The sequence below is a fragment of the Amblyomma americanum genome, chromosome 10 (assembly GCF_052857255.1).
Source record: "Amblyomma americanum isolate KBUSLIRL-KWMA chromosome 10, ASM5285725v1, whole genome shotgun sequence".
Classification (NCBI taxonomy): domain Eukaryota; kingdom Metazoa; phylum Arthropoda; class Arachnida; order Ixodida; family Ixodidae; genus Amblyomma; species Amblyomma americanum.
The window spans coordinates 123495606-123519373 of NC_135506.1; the positions used below are offsets into that span (position 1 = coordinate 123495606).

A 23768-nucleotide genomic window follows, 5' to 3' on the forward strand; every position below is an offset into this window, starting at 1 on the left:
GTGTGTGTGTGTGTGTGTGTGTGTGTGTGTGTGTGTGTGTGTGTGTGTGTGTGTGTGTGTGTGTGTGTGTGTGTGTGTGTGTGTGTGTGTTGTAACGACGAAGATGTATATATATATTGTGACGCTCACGAAGAGGCGATGCCTAGTCTATTTGGTCGGCATCGCTGGGTTGAGAGAGGAAGAGGAGAACGAGGTGGTTGGTGGCGTCTCGTGCTTGGAGGTTGGACCCCATCTGGTTTGTCAGTCGCCCGTCGTGGTTTGAATAAACCCCGGACGTAACATCTTGGTGGAAGGTGCGGGGTGTACTGGTTCGCCGAAGACGGATCCCCTGCTTCACCGTCGCTGGAGTCGTCGCATTGCTAGTCTACCGCCTTCTGTGCCCATGATGTCCCTGGACGACAACGCTCCGACGTCTGCGCCCAGCAGTTCGTGGCAGCATTACCGGGAGCCACGGTCGTTCGCGGGCTCAACCAGCGAAGACGTGGATGAATGGCTCACCCACTACCTTCGCGTGAGTCGCTACAATAAGTGGAACTCCTCCGCTAGACTTGCCAATGTTGTGTTTTCCCTAACGGACACGGCCCTATCGTGGTATGACAACCACGAAGATTCTTTAACGACGTGGGACTGCTTTGTAGAGGAGCTGAAGAAGTGCTTCGGGGGCTCAGTCGCAAAGAAAAAGCGTGCTCAGCAAATGCTTGCGCAAAGGGCTCAGCTTCCCGGTGAGACATGTACGAAGTACATAGAAGAAATCGTCAAGTTATGCAAGGTCGTCTCTCCGAACATGACAGAAGAGGACAAAGTTGGCCATTTACTTAAAGGATTCGCCGAAGACGTCTATAATTTTCTTATTGGCAAAGAAAGTCTTGAGTCCGTGTCCGACGTAATCCAGCACTGCCGCACGTTTGAGACATTGAAAATGCGTCGCATCACACCTAAATTTGGCCGATTGGCCGGGGTGACGACGGTTGCAGCTGTAGACACATCATCGTCATGTGATCTGGGTTCCACAATCCGCCAGATCGTCCGCGAAGAGTTGAACAGGTCGCTGGAACTCACACGGGATTCCTCAGCTCTCCCTCCTGTGTTTCCCACGCGCCCTCCTCCGCCAGCCGCCGTTAACGCAGCGGAGTTTGAGGAGCACCGGGTACCCCGAGGACTGCAGCCGAGCAACATACCGCGATCGCCCCCGGAACACCGGTCCCGATTTTACCATCCTACGCCGGCCACATACGACGAGAACTGTCGGCCCGGTCCTTCGTATGATGACTACTTGCCGGCGCAGCCTGCTGCTGATTTTTCTCTTGTGTGCTACCGCTGTGGCCAACCCGGTCAAATCTCGCGATTTTGTCCCCGTCGACGACAGCGACAGCCCTCCCGTTACGGTTCCTCTACCTATCCTCCGCGGCTGAATTACCAACCCGCTTCTTCCTGGTACCCATCTTACACTCCTGATTCCGGCAACCCATGGTCTGCACAAATGAGAAATCGTTCGCCGGCATCGGATAGAAGGTTGACACCACCTCCAGCTCACCGCACTCGTCGATCTCCATCACCTCGACGCCGATCCTCCTCACCTCCGCCGGAAAACTAGTCGGCGCGACCGATGGGGGTGAGGTCGGTGGACGTCTGCCACTGGAAGAGATACTTCTGCCTGTAGTGATGTTACGAAACAAAGTGAATGTGCTAGTGGATGGAGTACCTGTGCTGGCTTTAGTGGATACCGGTGCTACTGTTTCAGTTATGAGTGCTGCGTTTAAGTGTCGCCTCGGACGTTTCGATGTTGTTTCGATGGGACAAAAATGTCGAGTTTTGTGGTGTGAGTGGCGAACCGTTGCCTGCAGTTGGAGTGTGTAGTGTTAAGGTTTCTTTGAGTGGTGAAGTGTTCAGCACGGAAATGGCGGTGCTCGCCCGGTCGACGCACGATGTTATTCTTGGCCTCGACTTTTTGCAGCTGTGTGGCGCTAACGTCGACTGTCACACCGGTGAGCTCAACGTCAGCAAATGTTCCACCTCTGGCCTTGTGGAAGGCTCGTGCAGTGAAGAAAGTGTGTTTTGTGTTACTCAAGATACTGTCATGCCTCCTTCTTCGGCTGTATGCGTACCCGTTTCCTGCCCCAATACCCCTCTCGACGTGTTTGATGCGACTGTGGAGCCGAACCACTTGAACTGCATGAAGAAGAACATCTTGGTTCCTCATGCCATGGTTTCTGTCACCAACGGAAGCACTGAACTCTGGACAGTGAATTGTTCGACACAATCTGTAGTTCTGCCTGAAGGCCACAAGCTTGCGTCATGCAGCCACGACACGCCGGTATCCGTTGCCTTAGTTACCACCGCCTTGGGCGCTGCACCACCAGAGCTTTACGACGAGTCGCAGTTTCTTCGCATGATCGACAACTCGCTTTGCACGCATGAGCGCCGTGCTCTGTTGGCCATCCTCCGGCGACACTCCACTGTGTTCGATTTTTCACAGCCCGGCGGCGCATCTTCCATTCCCTCGTCTCGGACCCAGCACAGGGTTGACACTGGCGCCTCACATCCGATCCGACAAAAGCCCTACCGAGTGTCTCCGTCTGAACGCAAGGTGATTAATGAACAAGTGCAGGAGATGTTAACCAAAGGTGTTATACAAGAGTCCTCGAGTCCTTGGGCTGCTCCAGTAATCCTTGTTCGAAAAAAAGATGGATCATGGCGTTTCTGCGTGGATTACCGTCGTCTAAATGCCGTCACCAGAAAAGACGTGTACCCTCTCCCTCGAATCGACGATGCCATCGACTGCCTTTTTTCAGCGTCCTACTTTTCTTCTATTGACCTCCGGTCAGGGTATTGGCAAATCCCTATGCATCCCGCGAATAAGGAGAAAACAGCGTTTATTACACCTGACGGCCTTTATGAATTTAATGTAATGCCATTCGGTCTTTGTAATGCGCCCGCCACTTTCGAGAGATTTATGGACACTATACTGTGTGGTTTGAAATGGGAGATAAGCAAGTGCTACCCTGACGATGTTGTTATTTTCGGAAAGAGGTTCAGTGAGCACAAGGATCGTTTAGCTCTCGTCCTGGACTGCATGCGCAAAGCTGGTCTTGTGCTTAATTCTAAAAAGTGCCACTTTGGTGCGCGCCAAGCGTTAGTGCTTGGACACCTCGCTGACAAAGACGGCGTCAGACCTGATCCAGCCAAGACTGCAGCTGTCGAGTCCTTCAAGCCACCACAGTCAGTCAAAGAGCTGCGAAGTTTCTTGGGCTTGTGCTCATACTTTCGCCGTTTCATCCATCGCTTTGCGGACATCGCATACCCGCTGACAGGCCTGCTTCAGAAAGATGTGGCTTTCGAGTGGACCCCTGAGTGCGACTCCGCCTTCCGTCATCTGAAATTCCTTCTCACGTCCCACCCTGTACTTCGCCACTTCGATCCCTCCGCCCCCACAGAGATTCATACCGACGCCAGCGGGGTTGGTCTCGGGGCTGTGCTCATCCAGCGCTGCGACACCAAAGAGCACGTTGTTGCGTATGCAAGTCGTTCACTCAGTAAGCCGGAGCGCAATTACACGGTCACCGAGCTGGAATGCCTCGCCGTCGTCTTCGCCACGCAGCGTTTCCGTTCGTATCTCTACGGACGCCCGTTCACCATCGTCACCGACCATCATGCACTCTGCTGGCTCGTTAACCTTCGTGACCCATGTGGCAGCCTTGCACGGTGGGCTCTCCGGCTACAAGAGTTTGACTACACAGTCGCCTACAAGAGCGGTCGCCGGCACGCTGACGCGGACTGTCTTTCGCGGTTGCCTCTTTCTGAGACAGAGTCGAACATCGATGATTTCGATCACTGCGTCGCGTCAGTCTCACCGTGTTTTCCCGACCTCGCCACATTCCAAGCCGAGCAGCAGCGAGATTCGACCCTGCAGCCTCTTCTTGCGGAGGCTGAACACCCCTCCGGTGCAAACCACTTCTTGCGAGATGGTCTGCTATGGAAGAAAAATTATTCTTCTACGGGTCAGCGCTTCCTTCTGGTAGTTCCGCAGAGCCTGTACACCTCCGTCTTGCAGGCCATGCACGACGACCCTACATCTGGACATCTTGGGTCGGCACGAACGCTCCACCGTGTCCAGGCCCGCTTCTATTAGCCGAAAATGCGCGCCACGACTGAGCGGTACGTCGCCAGCTGCCCTCAGTGCCAACGATATAAGTGCCTTACTAGCGTTTCTGCTGGTCAGCTTCACCCTGTGACACCACCTTCCACACCGTTCGAGCAAGTGGGCATAGACCTCGGCCCATTTCCCAAATCCTATCATGGTAACCGATGGATAGTGGTTTGTATTGATTACCTCACTCAGTATTGTGAAACGGCCGCCCTACCCTCGTCTACAGCGTCTCATGTGTCCTCGCTTATGCTGCGCTCCATAGTTCTCCGCCATGGAGCCCCAAAAGTTATCATCAGTGACCGTGGTCGGCAGTTCACCGCTGACGTTGTCGAACAGCTTCTCCGTTTTTGCGCATCGCATTTTCGCCATTCCTCGCCTTGCCATCCCCAGACGAATGGGTTAACTGAGCGCACGAACCGAACAATTACCAACATGCTCTCAATGTACGTTGTTCCGAAACATAAAAACTGGGACAGCGTCCTGCCGTTCACTACCTACGCGTTCAATACCGCGCGCCATGAGACCACTGGATTCAGCCCCTTCTTTCTACTATATGCTTGCCCTCCACGCTACACCCTGGACACCATACTACCATTTTCTGCCGAGTCTCATGAACACCCTTCCATCGCTGAGACACTTTGTCTCGCCGAAGAGGCCCGGCGTCTCGCCCGCCTTCGTGTCCTCGCCTCCCAAGATCGGGCCAAAGCGCGTTACGATGCCCACCGCCGTCACGTCACTTACAGACCTGGTGATTTGGTCTTGTTGTGGAAGCCTGTCCGAAAGCGGGGACTGTTCCAAAAGCTGCTGTGCCACCACGATGGACCATATGTCATTATTGAGAAAATTAGTGACCTCTACTACCGCATAGCGCGTCTCACGGCAAGCGGCCGTCGTTCTACACGAACTGATGTGACTCACATTGTCCGGCTGAAGCCCTACCATTCCCGCGGTGTTTTTATACTCGCCCAGTGGGTTTCGGCTGCGTAGGAGGAAGTGTGACGCACACGAAGAGGCGATGCCTAGTCTATTTGGTCCGCATCGCTGGGTAGAGGGAGAATACGAGGTGGTTGGTGGCGTCTCGTGCTTGGAGATTGGACCCCATCTGGTTTGTCAGTCGCCACCCGTCGTGGTTTGAATAAACCCCGGACGTAACAATATATACAAGCTAATGAAGGGAGCCAACAGTCACTGAAACCAAGGTGCATAGGGGAATATTTAATTTTTTTAATACGTGTAGTGCTAATTAGTGGGATAATAATACTTATATATATATATATATATATATATATATATATATATATATATATATATATATATATATATATATATATATATATATATATATATATATATATATATATATATACCCTACCGGAGAAATGGGGTTGTTTATTTATGCATTCATAGCCTCTGAAGCAAATCGGCACCACCATGAGGAGAGCAGAGGCGCGGATGATGCGTACTGATTAGCGAAGAAAAAAAAGACAGCGGGTTGGGGGGCCCAAGAAGGAAAATACCTTACATGAGTTCGTATAGTATACAGCGAACGCAAATCATGCCGATATGGCCAGTGTGCGAAGTAAAAGAAAAACGAACGGTAGGAGAGTGCGTGCGCGTAATTTGTGAGCGTCTTTATATCTTTCGGCCTTTCTTCCAGCGCAGACAGCGCCCCGCCAAGCCCGACAGACGCACACACGTCAAGTACTCGAACTGCCCCCAGTTGGTGTCACTTGCGGTGGTCCAATCATGTGACGATCGGAAAGGACCAAACGGAGAGGTTTATTTTAGAGTATACAAAAAATTAGGAGGACGCTTAAGCTTCTTCGCCTTAGCAGTTGACGCGATAGCGTCCCTTCCTTCTTTTTCTCTTTTTATTCCTTTTTTTTGTTATTTCTGACCTATTACCAGTCAATAATCCCATTACCGGTCACGGTCATCGACTACAATAATAGTTACAGACCACATTAGCGACTATCAATCACCAGTCACCCACTGATCAATATCTAGGTTACACGGCACGACATAATGCGTCACTACATCTTCATACACATACCGTTCGTTTAAGTACAGTGAGGCACCATAACACTACATTTTCCTACCAAACAATTTCTGATGCCGAATTATCATATTAATATTTGTTCTTTAATTACTATAACATCAGAACGCGTACGCAACACACGTTACTAAGCAATACCCGCCACAGCGCAGTCATTAGGTGCTCCTCTAAAACGTTTGAACCAACGAACCATCGTGGCCTATGAGTGCAGTGCCGAACGTAATCCTGTTTGTGAACTGTTGTAAATCTGTCGAAACAGGCAATATAGAAAAGAGAAACCTTCGTGGTCTATCAGGCAATAAAGAAAAAAAGCGAATCATTTGTGGCCTATATGTTTTGCCCGCCTGGTACACAGCTGGATAGGGTTCGAACCCCAATGGCGGCTAATTTTTTTTATTTCTGAAACCTTTGTGATTTTTGCTACTGAGGCCGGATAACAGCCGAAGCTGGTTTGCCAGCAGAGCGAGCTGCTTACGCTGTCACGAAAAAAGGAGTACAGTGTCAGCGAGAAAAACATGAATAAAAGAACATGGCGGTATTGTAGTACCTGAACTATCATTAAAAGCCGTAAGCATACTAGAGAGGCTTGAAAGCGCACAGGTAAATTTAAGGCAAGCACTAGAGTGGTAAAAAGTGTAAGCAAAACGAAGGTCACATCATAAAACATTTTTTTTCGTAGACACAAGTTATAATAGCATAAATATAAACAAGTGAACGTCACGCAGTAAAATCTTTTTTAACAACGATACAAGCCTTAACTGTAATTGCAAGCAATAAGCATAGAAGATATTTTTTTTTTTTTTGATAAACCGATCAACACATCTTGGTTGATCAAACAAAGATGGATCATTTTATCTTAAATGAAGTTTGCCGGATACGGAGGAGAGTTTCATGGCACTCTTGTTAATTCCAGCAGACAAGTGTTCAATATCTATGTTAGGAATGACTCACAGGCTTCCCTGTCATAATGGGCCTGGAATTCGCATTTCACGGTGGCGCCGCTGATACTGCGAAATGAATGGATTTCTTCGTTTACGTCTCTTGAAAGAGGCAGGCCAGGCAGTGATTGTATCTTTGTGTGGAGATTATTCCTTATTCATGAAATATATTGCCCACTGAAGACACCACCGTCGAGAAGGTAAACCACGTTAATGACTGGCGTCAGAGCTGGAGTCAGCAGGAATTGTGTATCCGAAAGAGGACGCTCTGCTTGGAACTGACGTGGCTGTACTAATCATCGCACAAACATTAAGCAAGATTCCCTTCAAGGAGTGCATCCTGAGACTTCGGCCCTCCTTACTCCCATGGAGCTACAACGCCGTTTCTTCCCCTCCTTCACACCCTAAGCACAGTGGGTTGGTCATCCACGGGACGCAGGTATCAGCATAGTTTAATGGTAACATTCACTGCCGCCCCGACACCCCAGGCACGAAGCAATCGCTGTCTCTGGCGGGTCCTTGGTGCTCGATATTGGGAACAGCGTCTACGGTGGACACCTGCGAGTTTACACTGATGGCTCTATGAACAGGCATGGGCAGTCATGCTCGGACGCATTTGTATCGACTGACCTTGGTATACCTTGGGTTGACCTTGGTATACCGTCATCCACGGCTGCTGAATAATTGCCATTGCAGCACTTATACGTCTTTCTTTTTGCAAACCAATACAGCCCTCTTTGTTACTGACTTTCCCTTTCCTTCGTCCTTCTTCTTTTGGCTATTAAATCCCGAGCCACTTAATAAACATCGTCCTTTTGCACCCACTGCTTGCCTGGGTTGGTTCTGGCCCTGCGTTACCGCCGAGCAGTCTGCTGCAGAAATTTGCACCCCGCTCAAGCGTCTTGGTCTGCGCAAGTGTCGTGAATACCAAGAACATTGAAGCGGTGATCGAGGAGAACACGCAGTTGCTCCAAGACCGCGGCACCGCGAAGGTAACGCCTGTTTTGTGGCATGGAATAGCTGGCGCGGATTACAAACTTGAGCGAATATCGCCATCTCAACAAAGGCACAACGGTCGCATCCATGGAAGAAGCTCTGAGGTGCGCAGTGTGTTCGTCCGGTTAGAACCGCAGTCCACAGGAGCCAACGCAGCATAGCTGACCTTCGCTATAGTAAAACCAGCGTTGCCCACGCACAGAGAGAATTATTTGAATGACCTAGCGTTTACGGCGCTACAGGGAGTGGCCTTCTCTGTCAACAAAGCTCCGGAAGACGCCACTCACTAAGCGTCGTAAGCATGCAATGAGCCCTCCGGCGCTCAGCTTCATCACATTGTTTGTGACGCAGGAATTATTGCAGCCGCACGCATCTACTTCTACGTTATTCGAGGTTTTAGTTGGCAAATGCCGCGCCTTCTCTCGGAAGTTCGCCAGCTTTATGTTTAGCGCGGCCAAGAGCAGTCTTCTGTTTTTTGTACAACTTCTGAGCACGGATGTTGCTATCGCCGCCATCGAGTTGTTCAGTTATTTGTGGATCGAAGTCAGTGGAATGACAGATCGTTTCGGTGTCACCTTAGTCTGGTGATCTACACTCCACAGCGTTGTCACTACCGTGTGGCAACAGCCGTCTCTATAACATATGTGCATAAACACCGCGTATTCAATAAATTTCATGGTAGATTTTGTTTTACTTAGCTTTAGAAGCAGGATAGTTTAAGCTTGTCACTTTTCGAGAGGATGCTTCTTGCTTCCTAGCCAAGTCGCATGTCTGCACTGCGACTTGGCGCGCTGCACAGAACTGCACGATCTGCACTGCACAGAACCTGCTGTATGCTAATAATAGAAATCGTAGATCTCTCATCGGATCTCTCGTCACAGCCGAGAAAAAATAAATATATCGTCTCTCGCTTTGATGAGAACGTACATTCTGTGGAAGCTATTCGTGTATTCACGGCTTAAATGAAGCGGCCTTCCAATGCGACCCGAGTGGTGGCGCAAAGCCATTGCTTTTGTCTCGCATGAAACCTTGGTGTACGCTACTGCATAAATACGCGTGGTAGTCACTAGCAATTTGCCGTATATTGGACGCTATAGTTTAGCCTAAAAGGTGGTATCATTCAACGCGCTCGTCCTATTTTTCTCCTCCCCTTCTTACAATCCAAGCTAGAAAACATCCGTTGTTGCGCCAGTCCTTGTGCTTCTCCCGTATATGTGGTTCGTCGAATAGTTTGCGCACATCGTTCATCTGTATCACCATGCACCAACTAGGCCCAACAGAAGTGTTATTGGAACATCAGTAACATATCCGCCTGCCTGCACAGCCTTGTAAGGGTCCTCCAACATCACAAGGAAAGACAAGTTTGCACACAATGACGAAGTTTCCGGTTATTTCTTCCCTAAAGCTGAAAATAAAGTTTTGATAATATACGCAAAGATGTAACCTAGTCAGCAAAGCGGAAAAGGTGTCCTTGTCACTCATTAGCACGTACTAAAATTATTTCATTGTCCATACTTTCTTTTCATACTGTATTAACCTGAAGTCTATTAATACATGGGTGCTCTTTCTTTGCCTGAACACCATGGATTGGGAATTTTAGCCGCTGCTACTGAGATGTTAAGGGATGACGCATCAGTGGTATTATACTTTTATAAATCAGGCGTGCAAGCACCGTAATGCGTTTGTGGGGAAAAAAAAGATGCGGGGAACGCTCCGGTTGATAAATTTTATATGGCTTTGATGGCGAAAATTGTGAAGAATTAGTTTGTCTAAAAATTCCGAGGGCACCTAAGTCTGCTTACGTAGAGGAATGCAAAAGCATGTGTTCTGAGGACAACTTATCGCCTCTCTTTGCTCCTCTTTTTCTTCTAAGGAGGATTTCATAACAAGGTTCGCACAGTTTCTGTACATAAATCCCCCTTTCAGCTCAAGCACGCATTTCGGTTTTTCAAATTTGGCACCCATAGGCGTTTCCCCGTCCACCTACTATATCCCCGTCCAGCCTATCCGGCCGTCCAACGACTTCTGCTGCTATTTAAGTACTGTATATCAAGAAACCTTTTTGATCGATTAATTATCACTCATAAACACATTTACATTTTAAACTTTCTTTCCACTCCCTTGCCTATTTTTCCACTATTTTGCCGTCCACGGTGGTTTCCCGTCCACTCACTATATTGACGTCCACGCTTTTTCGACTTTTTTTGGCTCTTGTTAATTAACCACTCATCCTATAGACATCAAAATTTGTCGTACATCGTCCTCTATCGATTACGATCATTCGTTTGGTCCTAACTGTTCTGAGGACGACAAACGGCTGCCGACACATTTTGCGGACACGACCTCGCCGACACAGCCATGTAATGCTTTCGCATTAATGAACATATGTCGCCTCCTATTACTCGATCTCTGTCCTGTCTCGGATTTTAAATGATGAAATCTGCCGTGAAGTACTCAAGAAATTGTTTTATCAACTGCGGCAGCGCTGCATGTTGTGAACAGGTTGAAATATTGGAATAGTCTTCGCGACGCCGGTGTGAGCAGCGCAATATTGGGCTCCGCGAAAAGCTTGTTGCTCCGTCGTCAAACCATGTGCCACTTAGATTCCACGCGCAGGAGGAAACACACAACAAGTAAAAGGTTCAAGGTCTCACAACGTGACTGCCCTGTATTGGCATTGATATCCTCTCCAGTTCCCCTGTGAACCAGCGGAGTTCGCGCAAGAGCTGATCGCGCGGCGTCTGCTCAGGCGCTCAGCTAGCCACCCTTACTCTTCTCGCGCTACACTATTTTCGTTCAGGACTTTGGTTATTATGGACCGACACAACATCAAGAAAGGAGTGGAATATTGTTTGAAAACTTTCGAAAGCGCTGCGACAGGGGACACAAAGAGAAAGACACGAAGGACAAGCGCCACTATCAACTGAAGGTTATTGGAAAACACACAAGGTTAAATAGCTCGCACAAGGCAACCAGCAGCGCATGCGCCTGCCCCCAACATGACAAAACGAAGCACTGTGTTGAACCAAGATACTGAATTTCACAATCATGGTGTCTTTCTCTTGGTGTCCCCTGTCGCAGCGCTTTCGAAAGTTTCCAAAGATGTGCCAACTAGCTCAATTGTCCGTGTTACTACAATTTTGTTGTTACGGAAACCGCAATCCTGAGCCTCCAACAGCCGACAGTCGTCAAAAAATCACTGAGTGGACTGCTGCAAGTGAATCATGAAGATGTATCCGTGCACTTGAGGCTCCGCTAGGGGCAGATCTGCGGAAAGTGTTTGATCGGCGATGCAAATGCGAGGCGGACGTCACGGAGGTGACGGTTGCTCTTCGGGCGCAGCTGCCAGCACGCACAAGTGTGCATTTCGGAAAAAGGCATCAAACCTGCACCAAGCCAAAGTCCAGGTAGCCAAGCAATGCTACACTGAAAACGCCACCAGTAAACGTAAACAGAACATCGCGTTCAGCTTTGAATGCTTTTTAGCAGTACCGCTTTTCAGGGATGTTGCTGTCATCGCCGAAATGATTTCTTTATGATTGCTTTGTTTATGTTTAACTTGTTTTTTGGTGCACTTCTTGAATTACACTATACAGAATGACAGTATTCGTTTTTTGAGTTTAGTGAAATGTGAATTCTTAGTATGAGATTTTTTCACCGTTCACACGTCTACTGCAACTACATTAAACGTTCTTTTAGAAAATAAAGCTACGATTTTAATGATGCTTAGCATCCGTACAGCAATTAAGCGAGGATAGAATCTATCTTCTGCCACAGTTTGACGAGCCTGTATGCTTTCCACAAGATGTGAGGAGATACAAACTTTTCAGAAAATGTTTGTGCGCGACAATAATGAAATTTTATGCGTTTAGTTTTGGGAGAATTGCTAAACTATTCTGCAAGAAACATTTCATCAAGACGCATTCAAAACAGGTGAATTTCTGTTGAATGTCGCGTTCCACCTGAACCGGTGTGCAATAAAACTTCGAACGTGACATGAGGTATCAAAGGAATGAGCGTAAGAAACGGTAGAAATAAAAATTCAGCAGATACACTCAAGATTGGGAATGCGAAATGTTCCTGGCTTCATTGTTTACGCGTAATGTTTGTACATGCATTAAAGTTCTCTACGTAGTGCTCGTGATGTTGGAACTAATCCCAAACACGAAAGCTAGCAACAGTAGAGCTCTTTATTCTGAATGCATACAACTCACCGAGAAACCGAGGGACGGGGCTCGCGGACCTCTTATACAGAAAGCCATTAGACTATCTAATAAGAAAGGACTTGTAATCACGGGGGACTTCAACGCCCCGCACCCGGCACGAGGATACCGAACGGCCTCCGCTCAGGGGAAACAAACTATGGACAGAAATCCAAAACTTAAGGCTCACGCTACTGAACAACCCGCAAGACCCCACGAGGATAGGCAATATGGCAGTGTAGACACGTCCCCAGACTTGACGCTAGGCAACGACCTAGAGAGTGAGAGGTGGTCAAACACAGGACACACCTTGGGTAGCGATCACTATATCATACAGATCGAAACGCAAACCAGGCCGATGAAGGGGAAGCTGCGCGAAACGAAATTGACAGACTAGGATGCTCTCAGGAAAGTCAGGGAAAGGACCGCTCCGACGGAGATTTCGGATCTCAGTCAATGGGTCGAGACACTCAAAATAGACGTAAACAGACACACTATAGAGACCCCAACCACCGGACATGATATCACAGACTCGAGGCTGGCCCACATGTGGGAAGCCCACAAGAGCCTCATGAAGAGGTGTGAAAAAGCAGAAGATAGAAGGCTAAAGAAGAGAATATAGACACTCGAAAAGCAGATAGAAGACTACACAAGCGAGCTCCAGCGTCAACACTGGGGACAGATTTGCGATGAAATGAATCGGAAGCTAGAGGGGAAGAACACGTGGCATCTTCTTTGTCACTTGCTAGACCCATGACAAACTAAGTCTGCGGCACAGGCGCAGCTGAAACGATTGGTTCACAAATACCAGGAAACGGCCGCGGACCTAACAGAGGAACTGAAGAACAGATACCTTAACACAGACAAAGGGGGTTCATCTCCAGCTTACCAAGGAGCAAAGAACGCAGAGCTAGATGAGGACATCTCGATAGCGGAGGTATGGAGACCAATGAGTCAACTATGAACCACGTCGGCGGCGAACAAAATGCTAAGGAGCCTAGATCTAGTCTCGGTCACGGCAGTCACAGACTACCTAAATGAAATATGGAAATGAGGTAGTCTACCTTCTGAATGGAAACATGCCAAAGTAATTTTTATTCCAAACCTTGAGAATAAACTTGAAATGGGCAACCTCAGGCCGACATCGCGAACGCCGTGTCTGGGGAAGCTGACGGAGCACGTAATATTAAACAGACTCGAGGAATAAGAAGAGGAAAGGGAGGTGTTTTCTGAAACGATGCTAGGCTTTAGGAGCAAGTTCTCCACGCAGGGCGTCATACTCCAGCTCAAAGCAGGCATCATAGAACCACCCAACAAAGGGGCGCCAAAACTATATTGGGCCTCGACCTGCATAAAGCATTTGATAATGTCAAGCACAAGGCCATACTAATTAATCTGGCGGAGATTGCCCCTGGAAAGCGGACCTACGATATTGTTAGGGACTTTCTAACTGAAAGGACAGCAGAAAAATTCAGAGGGCACTTTGGCGATCTACAGTGCGCGAAGCGAAAGCCTATGGCCAAGGTCAGATTTGGGGTGGATGGACGATTTGGGGGTGGCCTGGGCCAAATTTGGGGGTCATCATGGCGTTCGCCGTAGTCGAATTGAGCTGGACATCGATTTTTGTTCAAATCGGCCAAGGTCAAATTTGGGGGTGACCCGGGCCAAATTGGGGGCCACCATGGTGTTCGCCGTGATCGAATTAGGCTGGACATCGATTTTTGTGCAAATCGGCCAAGGTAAAATTTGGGGGTGACCCGGACCAAATTGGGAGGTCACCATGGTGTTCGCCGTAGTCGAATTAGGCTCGACATCGATTTTTGTGAAAATCGGCCAAGGTAAAATTTGGGGGCGACCCGGGCCAAATTAAGCGGTCACCATGGTGTTCGCCGTAGACGAATTAGGCTGGACATCGATTTTGGTGCAAATCGGCCGAGGTCGAATTTGGGGGTGGCCCGGGCCAAATTTGGGGTCACCTGGTGTTCGTCGTAGTCGAATTAGGCTGGACATCGATCTTGGTGCAAATCGGCCAAGGTGGGTATGACGTCACTTCCGTTTTCATGACTTCCGGTTGGCGATGACGAACAAGATCTATGAGCCATTAAAGGCTATCGCCTTAACAAATCTAGGAGACATCAAGTCCGAAACTGGGAGACATGGGCACCCCACAAGGTTCAGTGCTCTCTCCTTTCTTATTCAACCTGGCGTTGAAGAACCTACCGCCACTAATGAAACTGTCGAAGAAATATAACATACGCTATATGCGGACGACATAACAATATGGACGCACACAGGCAACGATGGGGAAATAGAACAAAATCCTTCCAGGAATATGCGGAATGGGCAGGGTTCTGGTGGCCTGTTGGGTGGGCAAACGCGATACCAACGCAGGAGACATTCTCGTGGAGGTAAATGGGACACCGGTAGCCAGAGTGGACCAAGTCAGGGTCCTAGGATTGATAATACAAGACAACAGAAAGGACATAGAGACGATAAACAGACTTAAGTCGACAATTAACATGACAGCCAGGCTCATAAGGCGAATGGCTAACAAATGATGCGGGGGTCAAAGAGAAAGATCTGTGCTTAATGGCTCAGGCTTTTGTGAAAAGCAGAGTAGTATACGCATCAGTCACATATATTCAGCTCCAGCACTATGCATTTGCCCCGATCTGCTAAACCTGCAAGAATGAGTCTGGCTAGTTGCACCAATGAGACACGTTACAGTATGATACAGTGTATTGCCACCCTTTTGTTAATTATATTTTCTGCAGAAACACAGGACACATATTACATTGTAGAAACGTAGAAATACACAGCATTTCCTGTTAGAGAAACGAAGGCAAAATGCACCTGACAGAGCTTGTGTTGTGTAGGCAATCATAGCGCATCATTTATATCAATATGATGGTAAAAGACTGACCTGACAGCAGTGCTCACTTATACGTCTCAATCCTGCGCGTCTGTAGGCTCTTGAAAGTCATATTCAGCAAAGCCGAGATGTGGGCTACTTAGCATGAGTCTTCGATTGTATAGCAGAGCGTCCTGTAAGGCTGTTCAGATCACCGAGAAGGACATGGTCAACTGCGCCATTTTTGTTATGCAGGAGACTATGTCTACCCACTGGAGTCATGACTGCTTGCACAAGTTATCACCGACCAGACTCAGCAGAAGGCCTGACCGCATGCATGCTTTCACACAACTTGTGGTTGAGCGCTGTATCGGTGCGCCGAAGAGCTCCTTCCCGTGCTTTCAAAGGCATCGGATGAACTACTGCCCCTGGAAGTGGAATGTGTGCATCATCACTGCGCGTGCCGCACTTCACAACCTCTGTTTGAATGCGCCCATGTCAGCAGAGGGTGGAGATAATAATGGGCCACCTCTACATGTTGGCTACCTCGTAGACACAGGGTCCCTCCTCACCTACCTCCAAGGGAGAGCAATGCGCTACTGTATTTTCGGCCTCTGTAGGACAACCAGTCTCCAGAGTCAGGCGTACCTAAGGATGGTGCAGCGACAGTTGCGGTGGAAACTAGTGTCCAGCGACGACTCCGCATGCTGGCGTGGAGAGTCATATCAGTCACTGTTCCTGTTGCCACTCTCATTGCCTTGTGTCAATGCACCACACATATCTCCAAGTGTGTGGGAAACTTTGTGGTGTGGTTGCGCCGCCCTTGGCCAGCCTGTGTGCAGCCAGAAGCCTGCAATGAAAATCCAGTGCCCCCCCCCCCCCCCCCCCCCGGCTGCTACCTCATTGACTGTGTGTTTTCCAGTATACCTCCCAGTCCCTCAGCAGCGTGTTGCAGTCTCTTCCTGAAGGCTGAAAAGGTGTTGAAACAGCTCGCCCAATATGTGAAAAGCATCATTCTGCATTCTCTTTTGCAAATTCTTATGTCAGCCCACCTGCTTCTTCTCTGCTATCTCCATCCAGCTTTTTGGAGTGCCTGTGGTCATTACCCGTGTGGCGAACGTGCATAAACCAAAAGTGTAGTGCAGGAATAAGGAACGAAATATTTGTTATGCTTTTTGGAATCAAAAAGCACCACCAAAACTGTTTTCTAGTGCATCATACATTCAGTAGGTGCATTTATTTTTTTAGGCACAGCATTTGACAGAAGTGTGTCTATTGCAGAGAAGGCAGTGAACACACAAGCATACTTTACCTTGATGTACAATTACCATATGGCATTTCCAAGTGCAGTTAAGAAAAAAAATTTGAAAAATTGTGTTAAAAGTGCCTGTTTTCTTTTATACAGAGGCTACCTGTAAAATAAATACTGCATGGTACAGTGTACATAATGCATTTTAAAAGCTACGAAACATTTTGGCACATATAAGATGTGTAAATACTAAAGCTAAGTTTTTAGCTTTATAGTATGTGGCTAGGGGTTTCACTCGGTGCTGAAAGCTGTACCTACTGCAAGGGGACCACTGTACAACCATGCATAATAAATATTGTAAGATGCAGAGGCTACAATGACTGCTGAATGACTAGAACATCATCACTAATAGACAAACATGTGTAAACATCGGAGATATATCAGCAAGGAGATGGTGTGTGAGTAGAGGCTTTCTTTACAATAACAAAACATGCAACATCATTACTGCAAATGCGCTACTGCTCTAAGAATATACAGGCGGCTCCATTGTGGGAAATTTTGATCACTCGGTTATTGCCCCATAACTGACACCTAGCTTGGTTTGCAATAACACAAGGCTATGAAGTCTTCTTCATGATGACACGAGTCGGTGACAATGCCATATGGCCGGACAAGCTCCTTATGCTATCGCATAATATTTGTGACAAGTATAACTGTTTTCGAGCTACTTTTCCTCTACCGGAGCGGTGGCCGAGTGGTTGAGCATCCGCCTCGCATGCGGGAGGTGCGGGGTTCGAACCCCAGTGCCGCCGGGTACCCACCGGTGATGCAATGGGCACAAGCTTTCCCCTGGCCTGCTGCTCGGCTACTAAGGCTGAAATGCGTGGAAAATGAGTCTTTGATCCCACCTTCAGTGATTGAAAATACCTTGTGCCATGGCGCTATTTGGCCGTAGACGCCCTTGCGCCGTAAAAATCCATCATCATCATCACTTTTCCTCTAGGTATTTCATATCACAGTCATTTTTAACTGGTTGTTCCCTTTCCTACTGGAGCGGCCTGTATACAGGGTGCCTCAGATAAGATGGGCCATAAGTAAAAAAAAAAGCCTAAGTGTTCTTCTGAGCTGAAAGGAAGTGCATGTTGTTAGAAGCTATGTAAAGTATTTAAAGCCCTTCAAACACGGCCCTCATCAAACCTAGCTATGCCAACATCGCTCTGCCTGCTGCACAAAATACAATAACATATTGCACATCACTGCCCTGTCCTACCTACCTCATTGCCCTGGATCATATGCAAACTTAAAAGTTGCCTCTACACATTCATTGTGGAGAAATAAAGTGCCGTGTACCAGCGAACGTGAACAAACTTGCTCAACTTTCTGCCCTCTTGCAGTTAGCGTCTACACAAGCCATACAAGCATCTTCTTGCGTGGCTGACCCCAGTAAAAATCAGCAAATAACGTTAATGGAACAAGCTCGTCCCCTCCTCGGTGACAATAACAAAGTTATCAAAACAAGTGCTTCCGTTCTCTCTAAACGAACTAAATGGTGCGTAAACATCGCAATTTCTGCATATAGCGCAGGCAAAAAAAAAAGAACTACCGCGACAGCTGAACATCAACCGAACGTAGCAACAAAAACACCAACGGAACATCAAGTGCTTAGCCCAATGTGGGCGGCATCGCTTGGTTACGAGGCAAAAAGAGTGATTGTTGCCACAGAGGCATGTCGTGTCGGCTGTCATCTGCCGCAACGAGATTGCAAGCTATCACCAGCTGCACCTGTCTGCTTCAGTCTGTCGGCAGTTGCTTCTGTGTGATGATTCATGGTTGTCTGGCATTTTATAAAGAGACATAAACACAGTCGTCCCTCGGTCGTCGATAGTAAACGCCTACCGAGAACACCGTTGTCTTCGTCGATTTTCGAGCCAAGCGTTCCTTGCAAGTTGATCTCCGCATCCCGTAGCATTCAATGCCTTCAAACAGGTTTTTCCGCGCATTAAAGACATCCGCAATGTACCTTGATTTTAAACGACACGCAAAAAAAAAAAAAACACGAGCTAGCCGTGAATCAGCTGTTTTCTCTTGCTGGCCGCTATGTTCTCGCTATACCACCGCCAGCGCGCCCTCATGGCAAGGGAAGTTACCCAACAACAAATTTAATTGCAAAACAGAGAGTTCTATAATTTTTCTTCGTGTTGTTAAGTTTTCAACACAGTTTATTACCAAAATAAAACCATATTTGTTTTATTCATTGCGTTTTTGTTGATCTTTAGACTGACAAGTTCACGCTTTACCGCGACCAGCGCACCTTTGCAGCAACAAAAGTGACTAAACCGCAAACTTTATTACTTGCAAAACTGAGAACACTTCTTGTTTTGCTTGGTGTTGTTGAGCTCGAAATACTGTATCTTAGCAAATTACTCATTTTATTCACTGCGTGCTTACAGAAAAACATTAGTCTACGGTTTCTTGTCCTGCAAATAAATTGTTCCGGGGCGGAGCCCTGCTATTTGCCACAGCAACCTTGCTGCTAGTTGGCTGATTCCGCGGTCGGCGTCTCGCGGTGTCGTCATTTTGGCGTCACGCTCTCAAACTTGAGAGCGTTTTCGAGAGCGATCCGCCACTCGGCCCCAGATTTCATCTTCACAAGAATGGCCTCAAGCTACATCGGAGACGTGGACTCGCGTTAGGAATTTTGACCCCAGTATCAGATCGACTTGTCGAAGCCCTCTTTTATTCCTGGCGAGAAAAGTGATAACAGATTCGCGAAAGCTTTGTTTCTTGATATGGCACTGACAGCTAAGCAAGGTGCTGCGGTTCCCTTTTCTCCGAAAAAGAACGCTCCCGCTTTGATGGGTCTCCGAGTAGGATGGAAGAACATTTTTTTTTCTTTTTACACGTCGCTTGATATGTTGGGAAGGGAATTTAATGCCAAGAGAATATACCCGATGGTCCCTTAGATTAAAATCAAAGTCGAAGTGTCGGTAAACGTAGGAGGAGTGTGCAGGCAGAGTCACGTGCGTGGACGAGATTAGGAAGTGCGAGGAGACAACGCATAGGCTTGCGCAGTTAGAGAAATCTGGGATGGAGTTGGGCTGGTGATGATGACTTCGCTAAGTCGCTCTGCCGCTACTTATAACGATAGACCGAAAGATTAAATAACGGTTGGCAAAGTTTCAAGGTCATTAAGCACCACAAAGATGAAGACGAAGGAACTGTAAAAAGACAATGGCACTTATTTCCAACTCTATTTTTGACAAGGTGTTCTGGATTTATTCACAACACCAGCGAGCCGGTCTGTGTTTTCTAAGAGCGCCAGCGGTGATGCCTTTTTCTGATGAAAAAAAAAACCGCTCTCGCCACTGCCGCGAAATTAGCCGCAAACGTTTTAATTATGTCGGCCCAAGTTGCGACTTCGTCTTTGTGAGCTCTCGCTCAGCAGCTCCGAGTGAGACCAATATTTTTTATGGCAATTTTTACTACAGCTGCAAAGAATTCATGTTTTCAAATGAGAATGCTGCTTTGAAGCCTGCTCAAACTATCTCGATTATGGCAATAAATTCAGCCGGCAGGCTAAAGAAAAAGGAATTCACGATCGTGTGTTCTCGAACTCAGTCAGAGCGCTTAAAAAGAATCCCACACTTAAATGCTCTGCCACCGCAATGCAGTCAACACCTGCTTAGGCGCCGTATTTCAAGAATGTTTCACGAATATATGGCCGATTTTGGGCAAAGCTCCGTCACGGAGTAACTGATCCAAGGAAATGAAAGCTAGAAAGCTTGTTGAGTCGATAGAGCAGCGAGAGGGCATATGTGAAACATCGTCGGCGATTGCACACTCGCAGCTTTCGCCCGCGCAATGACGCCACCACCCCCTCCCATCGCCCCTTTGCACACCGCGCCTGATAGACGGCACACGCTGGCACCGAGACCACTGTCGGGAGTGATTGGCAGGCCAATTGTAATGACATATATGAAGACAATGAAAAGCGTTTACGCAGCTTTTCGTAATGCGGGAAACTCAGAGGTTGCTCTCTTCCCTGCTTGCCCTGCAGACTATTCACACTTGGTTCGTAGCAGACCTCGAGCCAGACCACAATCGCTGTGCCGAAGCCACAGTGAGGACGTGCAAGTGTAAGTGCTGTAAGCTGTTATAAGTAGTGGCGGTGTAGCCGCCTTAAAGTGCATGGACAACTGGACCGTAGTGCGAAGGAAGGGGTCAAAGGGCAACTCCGGGTGTTCTTCGAACACATCATATTCTATGGAGTCCTGAGTCTCCATAGTTTTCCAGGCTATCAAGAACTTTTTTTTAAAACAGCAAAAATGGCAAACCGAAACCGAAACTTGGCTCGTGGCTACACACGATGCTCCGGTTGACGCAGAGATGACGTTATATACAGTATTCTAAACACTAGCACGCGCGTTTGAATGACTGAAATAGAGAGTGTAAATGACGTCGCAGTACATAAAATACTCAGTAGGACCATATATAAGCCTTACGATTTCTTTTTCAGGCGGGGAGTGAGTAATGACATCTGATTACTATTTGTGACTTCACAAACCCACTGTTGCCCGTAGAAATCGCCTGAACTGAGGTCACAAAAATGGCAAAATTTAAAATTGATATGCGTTGGAATCAATCCCCGCACTGCTCCCAAACTTGGTGGAAAGGATCAGGACGAAAAGAAAAACACATAGCAAAGGTTTCATGGGAATATGTGGATATCAAGAAACCTCCAGAGTTTTAAACGAAGGGGTGCGAGAGGCAGACTTAAAGAAAATACATATTTACGATAGCTCTCGCTCAATCTTGTGATAGACAACACGAGCGCAAACGTTGTTAATTTCTTTGTTTTCATGTGTTGAAGAAAACGCTCGTAAAACGCAGAGTCAGCAATCGCGACAACCTGAAAGTACACAGAAATGTGAAAAATAAATATGCGCATGAAGCGCCATCTCACGGGTCTCAGGCAACGATTATGGAGATGGTATAGTACTGGCCTTCCTGGGAAACGTGCTCTGGAACAAAAGCAAAATAAAAGTGAATAAGCAGTTTGTGGAGTGAGAACATTTTTCACCATTTCTAAAACATATAGCATTTTAGGAAACTCGTTTCGAAGAAAAGTGACAACCGCTCAGGTGGCGTCCGTTGAACTCTCTATTGCAAATATTTGAAACAACAGGGTGAAAATGAAACTGCCAATTGAACTCCAGTGTTCTGGAGGTTTCGAAAAGCTAATAAAAATTTCTGACAACTGTATGCGATGTCCACAAGCCTTTTCTTGTCGCGTTTTTTTTTTTTTGCGTGTAATGATTCATATCAATCTTCCATGTTGTCCACCTGTACTGGCGAAAAAAAGACATCAAGAGATCTCCAACGCGTGTGTGTCCATGCGGCTAGGCAAATAAGACCTTAGGGAGTGCACCTTGCAAAATGTGTCGGCGCTAATCTCATTCCAGTTCAAATTATTGCTTATTTTAGCTTACTGTGCATTCTTTGGGGCTTTTTTGTGCATAATGGCCTATTTCTTAAGTTAAAATGACTTCAATATTTGTTTTTAAATTAAAATCCACATGTCCTACATCAGGAGGGGACGTCACGTAAGTAAAAGCACAAACAAAATTTAAGAATGATACCAAAACCAGCACAGAGTATAACTATAAATAAATAAATTCGAAAAACTCGAAGAACCTGAGCCACATACAGAATAAGATGCAGAATAGGGCTGCTAAAGATTATTACTTTTTAGTGAACTTTGTGTTTGAGCCATAACGTTTCAGTCGTTCTGCTTGCCCTTATTGCTAGAGAATAAATGTAAAGCTGACTTGATATGAGCGCGCAAATAGCGGGTAAACAACCTTATTCATGCTGATACAAGAATGTGCTTAATCAAGGGTTCGACAGAATCCTGTCTGGCGAGGGGGAAGTATATTGCAAGCACAACAAACATACACTCGCCAAAGAAAAATATTTAACACATGATGTTTCGAGACCCGTACGGGTCCCTTGTTCACAATGAGGATGGGCGGAATGGGCCGCTACTTATAAGCGGACTTGACTGCACAGTGAGTGGGCGTAGATATCGGGGAGATTCCCTCTCGTCCTGTTGATAGCATTCTTCGTCGTCTGTATGTAAAATGATTCGAGAAGTAATCGTGAAGATAAAGGTTTCTTCGTGTCCAAGATTGTGGCATTCTCCCAGTCAATGGAGTGCTGCATCATTTGGGCATGCTCTGCAAGTGCGTTGGAGGAAGTGCGGCTTTTCTTGACGTCATTCTTGTGTTCCCTTATTCTTCTTTTAAAATCGCCTGACTCGCCAATGTATGATGCATCGCAATCCTTGCAGGGGATCTTGTATACAACACCGGGGTAACATGTGCGCTCTAGGCGGTCCTTCACGTGACACAGCTGCTGTTTCAGCTTCCTGGACGGTACGTGCGCAATTCGAACGCCGTATTTGGCAAATATTCGCGCCAGAGCCTCACTTGTACCCCGGGAATACGGGACAGTCGCGCGTTTCTGTTGCCCAACAAACTGGGGCTGAGCAGGTTCCTTGCAGCGGCGTCCTTGATTGTTTGGCATCTGACGGGGGTAGCCATTATTTTCAAGGTCGACACAAACTTTCTGCTGCTCGGAAGAGAGAAGGCCAGGACTAGAACATAGACGACCAGCTCTCTTGAACAGAGCTGACACGACAAAGCGTTTGTGGCCTATGGGATGGGCAGATTTAAAATCGAGGTACTTGCCGGTATGTGTGGGCTTTCGGTATACGGTAGTGGCGAGCCCATCCGGAGTGCGGAGAACGAGAACATCGAGAAAAGCAATACTTCCGGGGGATTCTTCTTCCATTGTGAACTGAACTGTTGGTTGAAAAGAGTTGAGGTGGTCCAAAAAAGGTTTGGCATCCTTGCGCTGAATTAAGCAGAAGCAATCGTCCACATATCGTAAAAAAACAGTTTCGGACGAGTATGAAACGATTGTAGGGCCGAACTTTCAATACACTCCAGCACGAGGTTGGCACAGGTTACGGACACAGATGCACCCATGGCCGTACCAAACACCTGCTTGTAATATACGTTGCTGAACACAAAATATGTGTTCTCAAGACAGAAGCTTAAGAGGCGGCACAGATCAACTGCTCCAAAAGGCGTACGGGATGGTAGTGATGGGTCTTCTTCCAGTGCACTTTCACAGCATTCAACAGCTAAGTTTACTGGAAGGCATCTGAGCATCGATTTCACATCGAACGAGACCATGATGTCTTCGTTGTCAACCGCCACGGCCTTGAGTTTAGCAACGAAATCAGCGGAATCTTTCACGTATGTC

The 23768-nt window shown here is 47.4% G+C and overlaps 1 protein-coding gene and 1 long non-coding RNA gene across 2 annotated transcripts in view; one reads left to right on the forward strand and one right to left on the reverse strand.

Annotated features, from left to right (window-relative positions):
- Positions 1–23768, reverse strand: part of LOC144107522 (uncharacterized) — a 54814-nt gene that overhangs the window by 16664 nt on the left and 14382 nt on the right. The window contains exon 2 of the long non-coding RNA XR_013309293.1: positions 21403–21460. This is a non-coding gene — a long non-coding RNA (uncharacterized LOC144107522). The remainder of the gene's footprint in view (positions 1–21402; positions 21461–23768) is intronic.
- Positions 386–1594, forward strand: LOC144107302 (uncharacterized). The gene has a single exon (XM_077640299.1). It carries the CDS (start codon positions 386–388, stop codon positions 1592–1594), a length of 1209 nt encoding a protein of 402 aa, XP_077496425.1.

Coding starts and splice junctions, on each gene's coding strand:
- LOC144107302 (XM_077640299.1), top strand. CDS start 386: ATGTCCCTGGACGACAACGCTCCGACGTCTGCGCCCAGCAGTTCGTGG.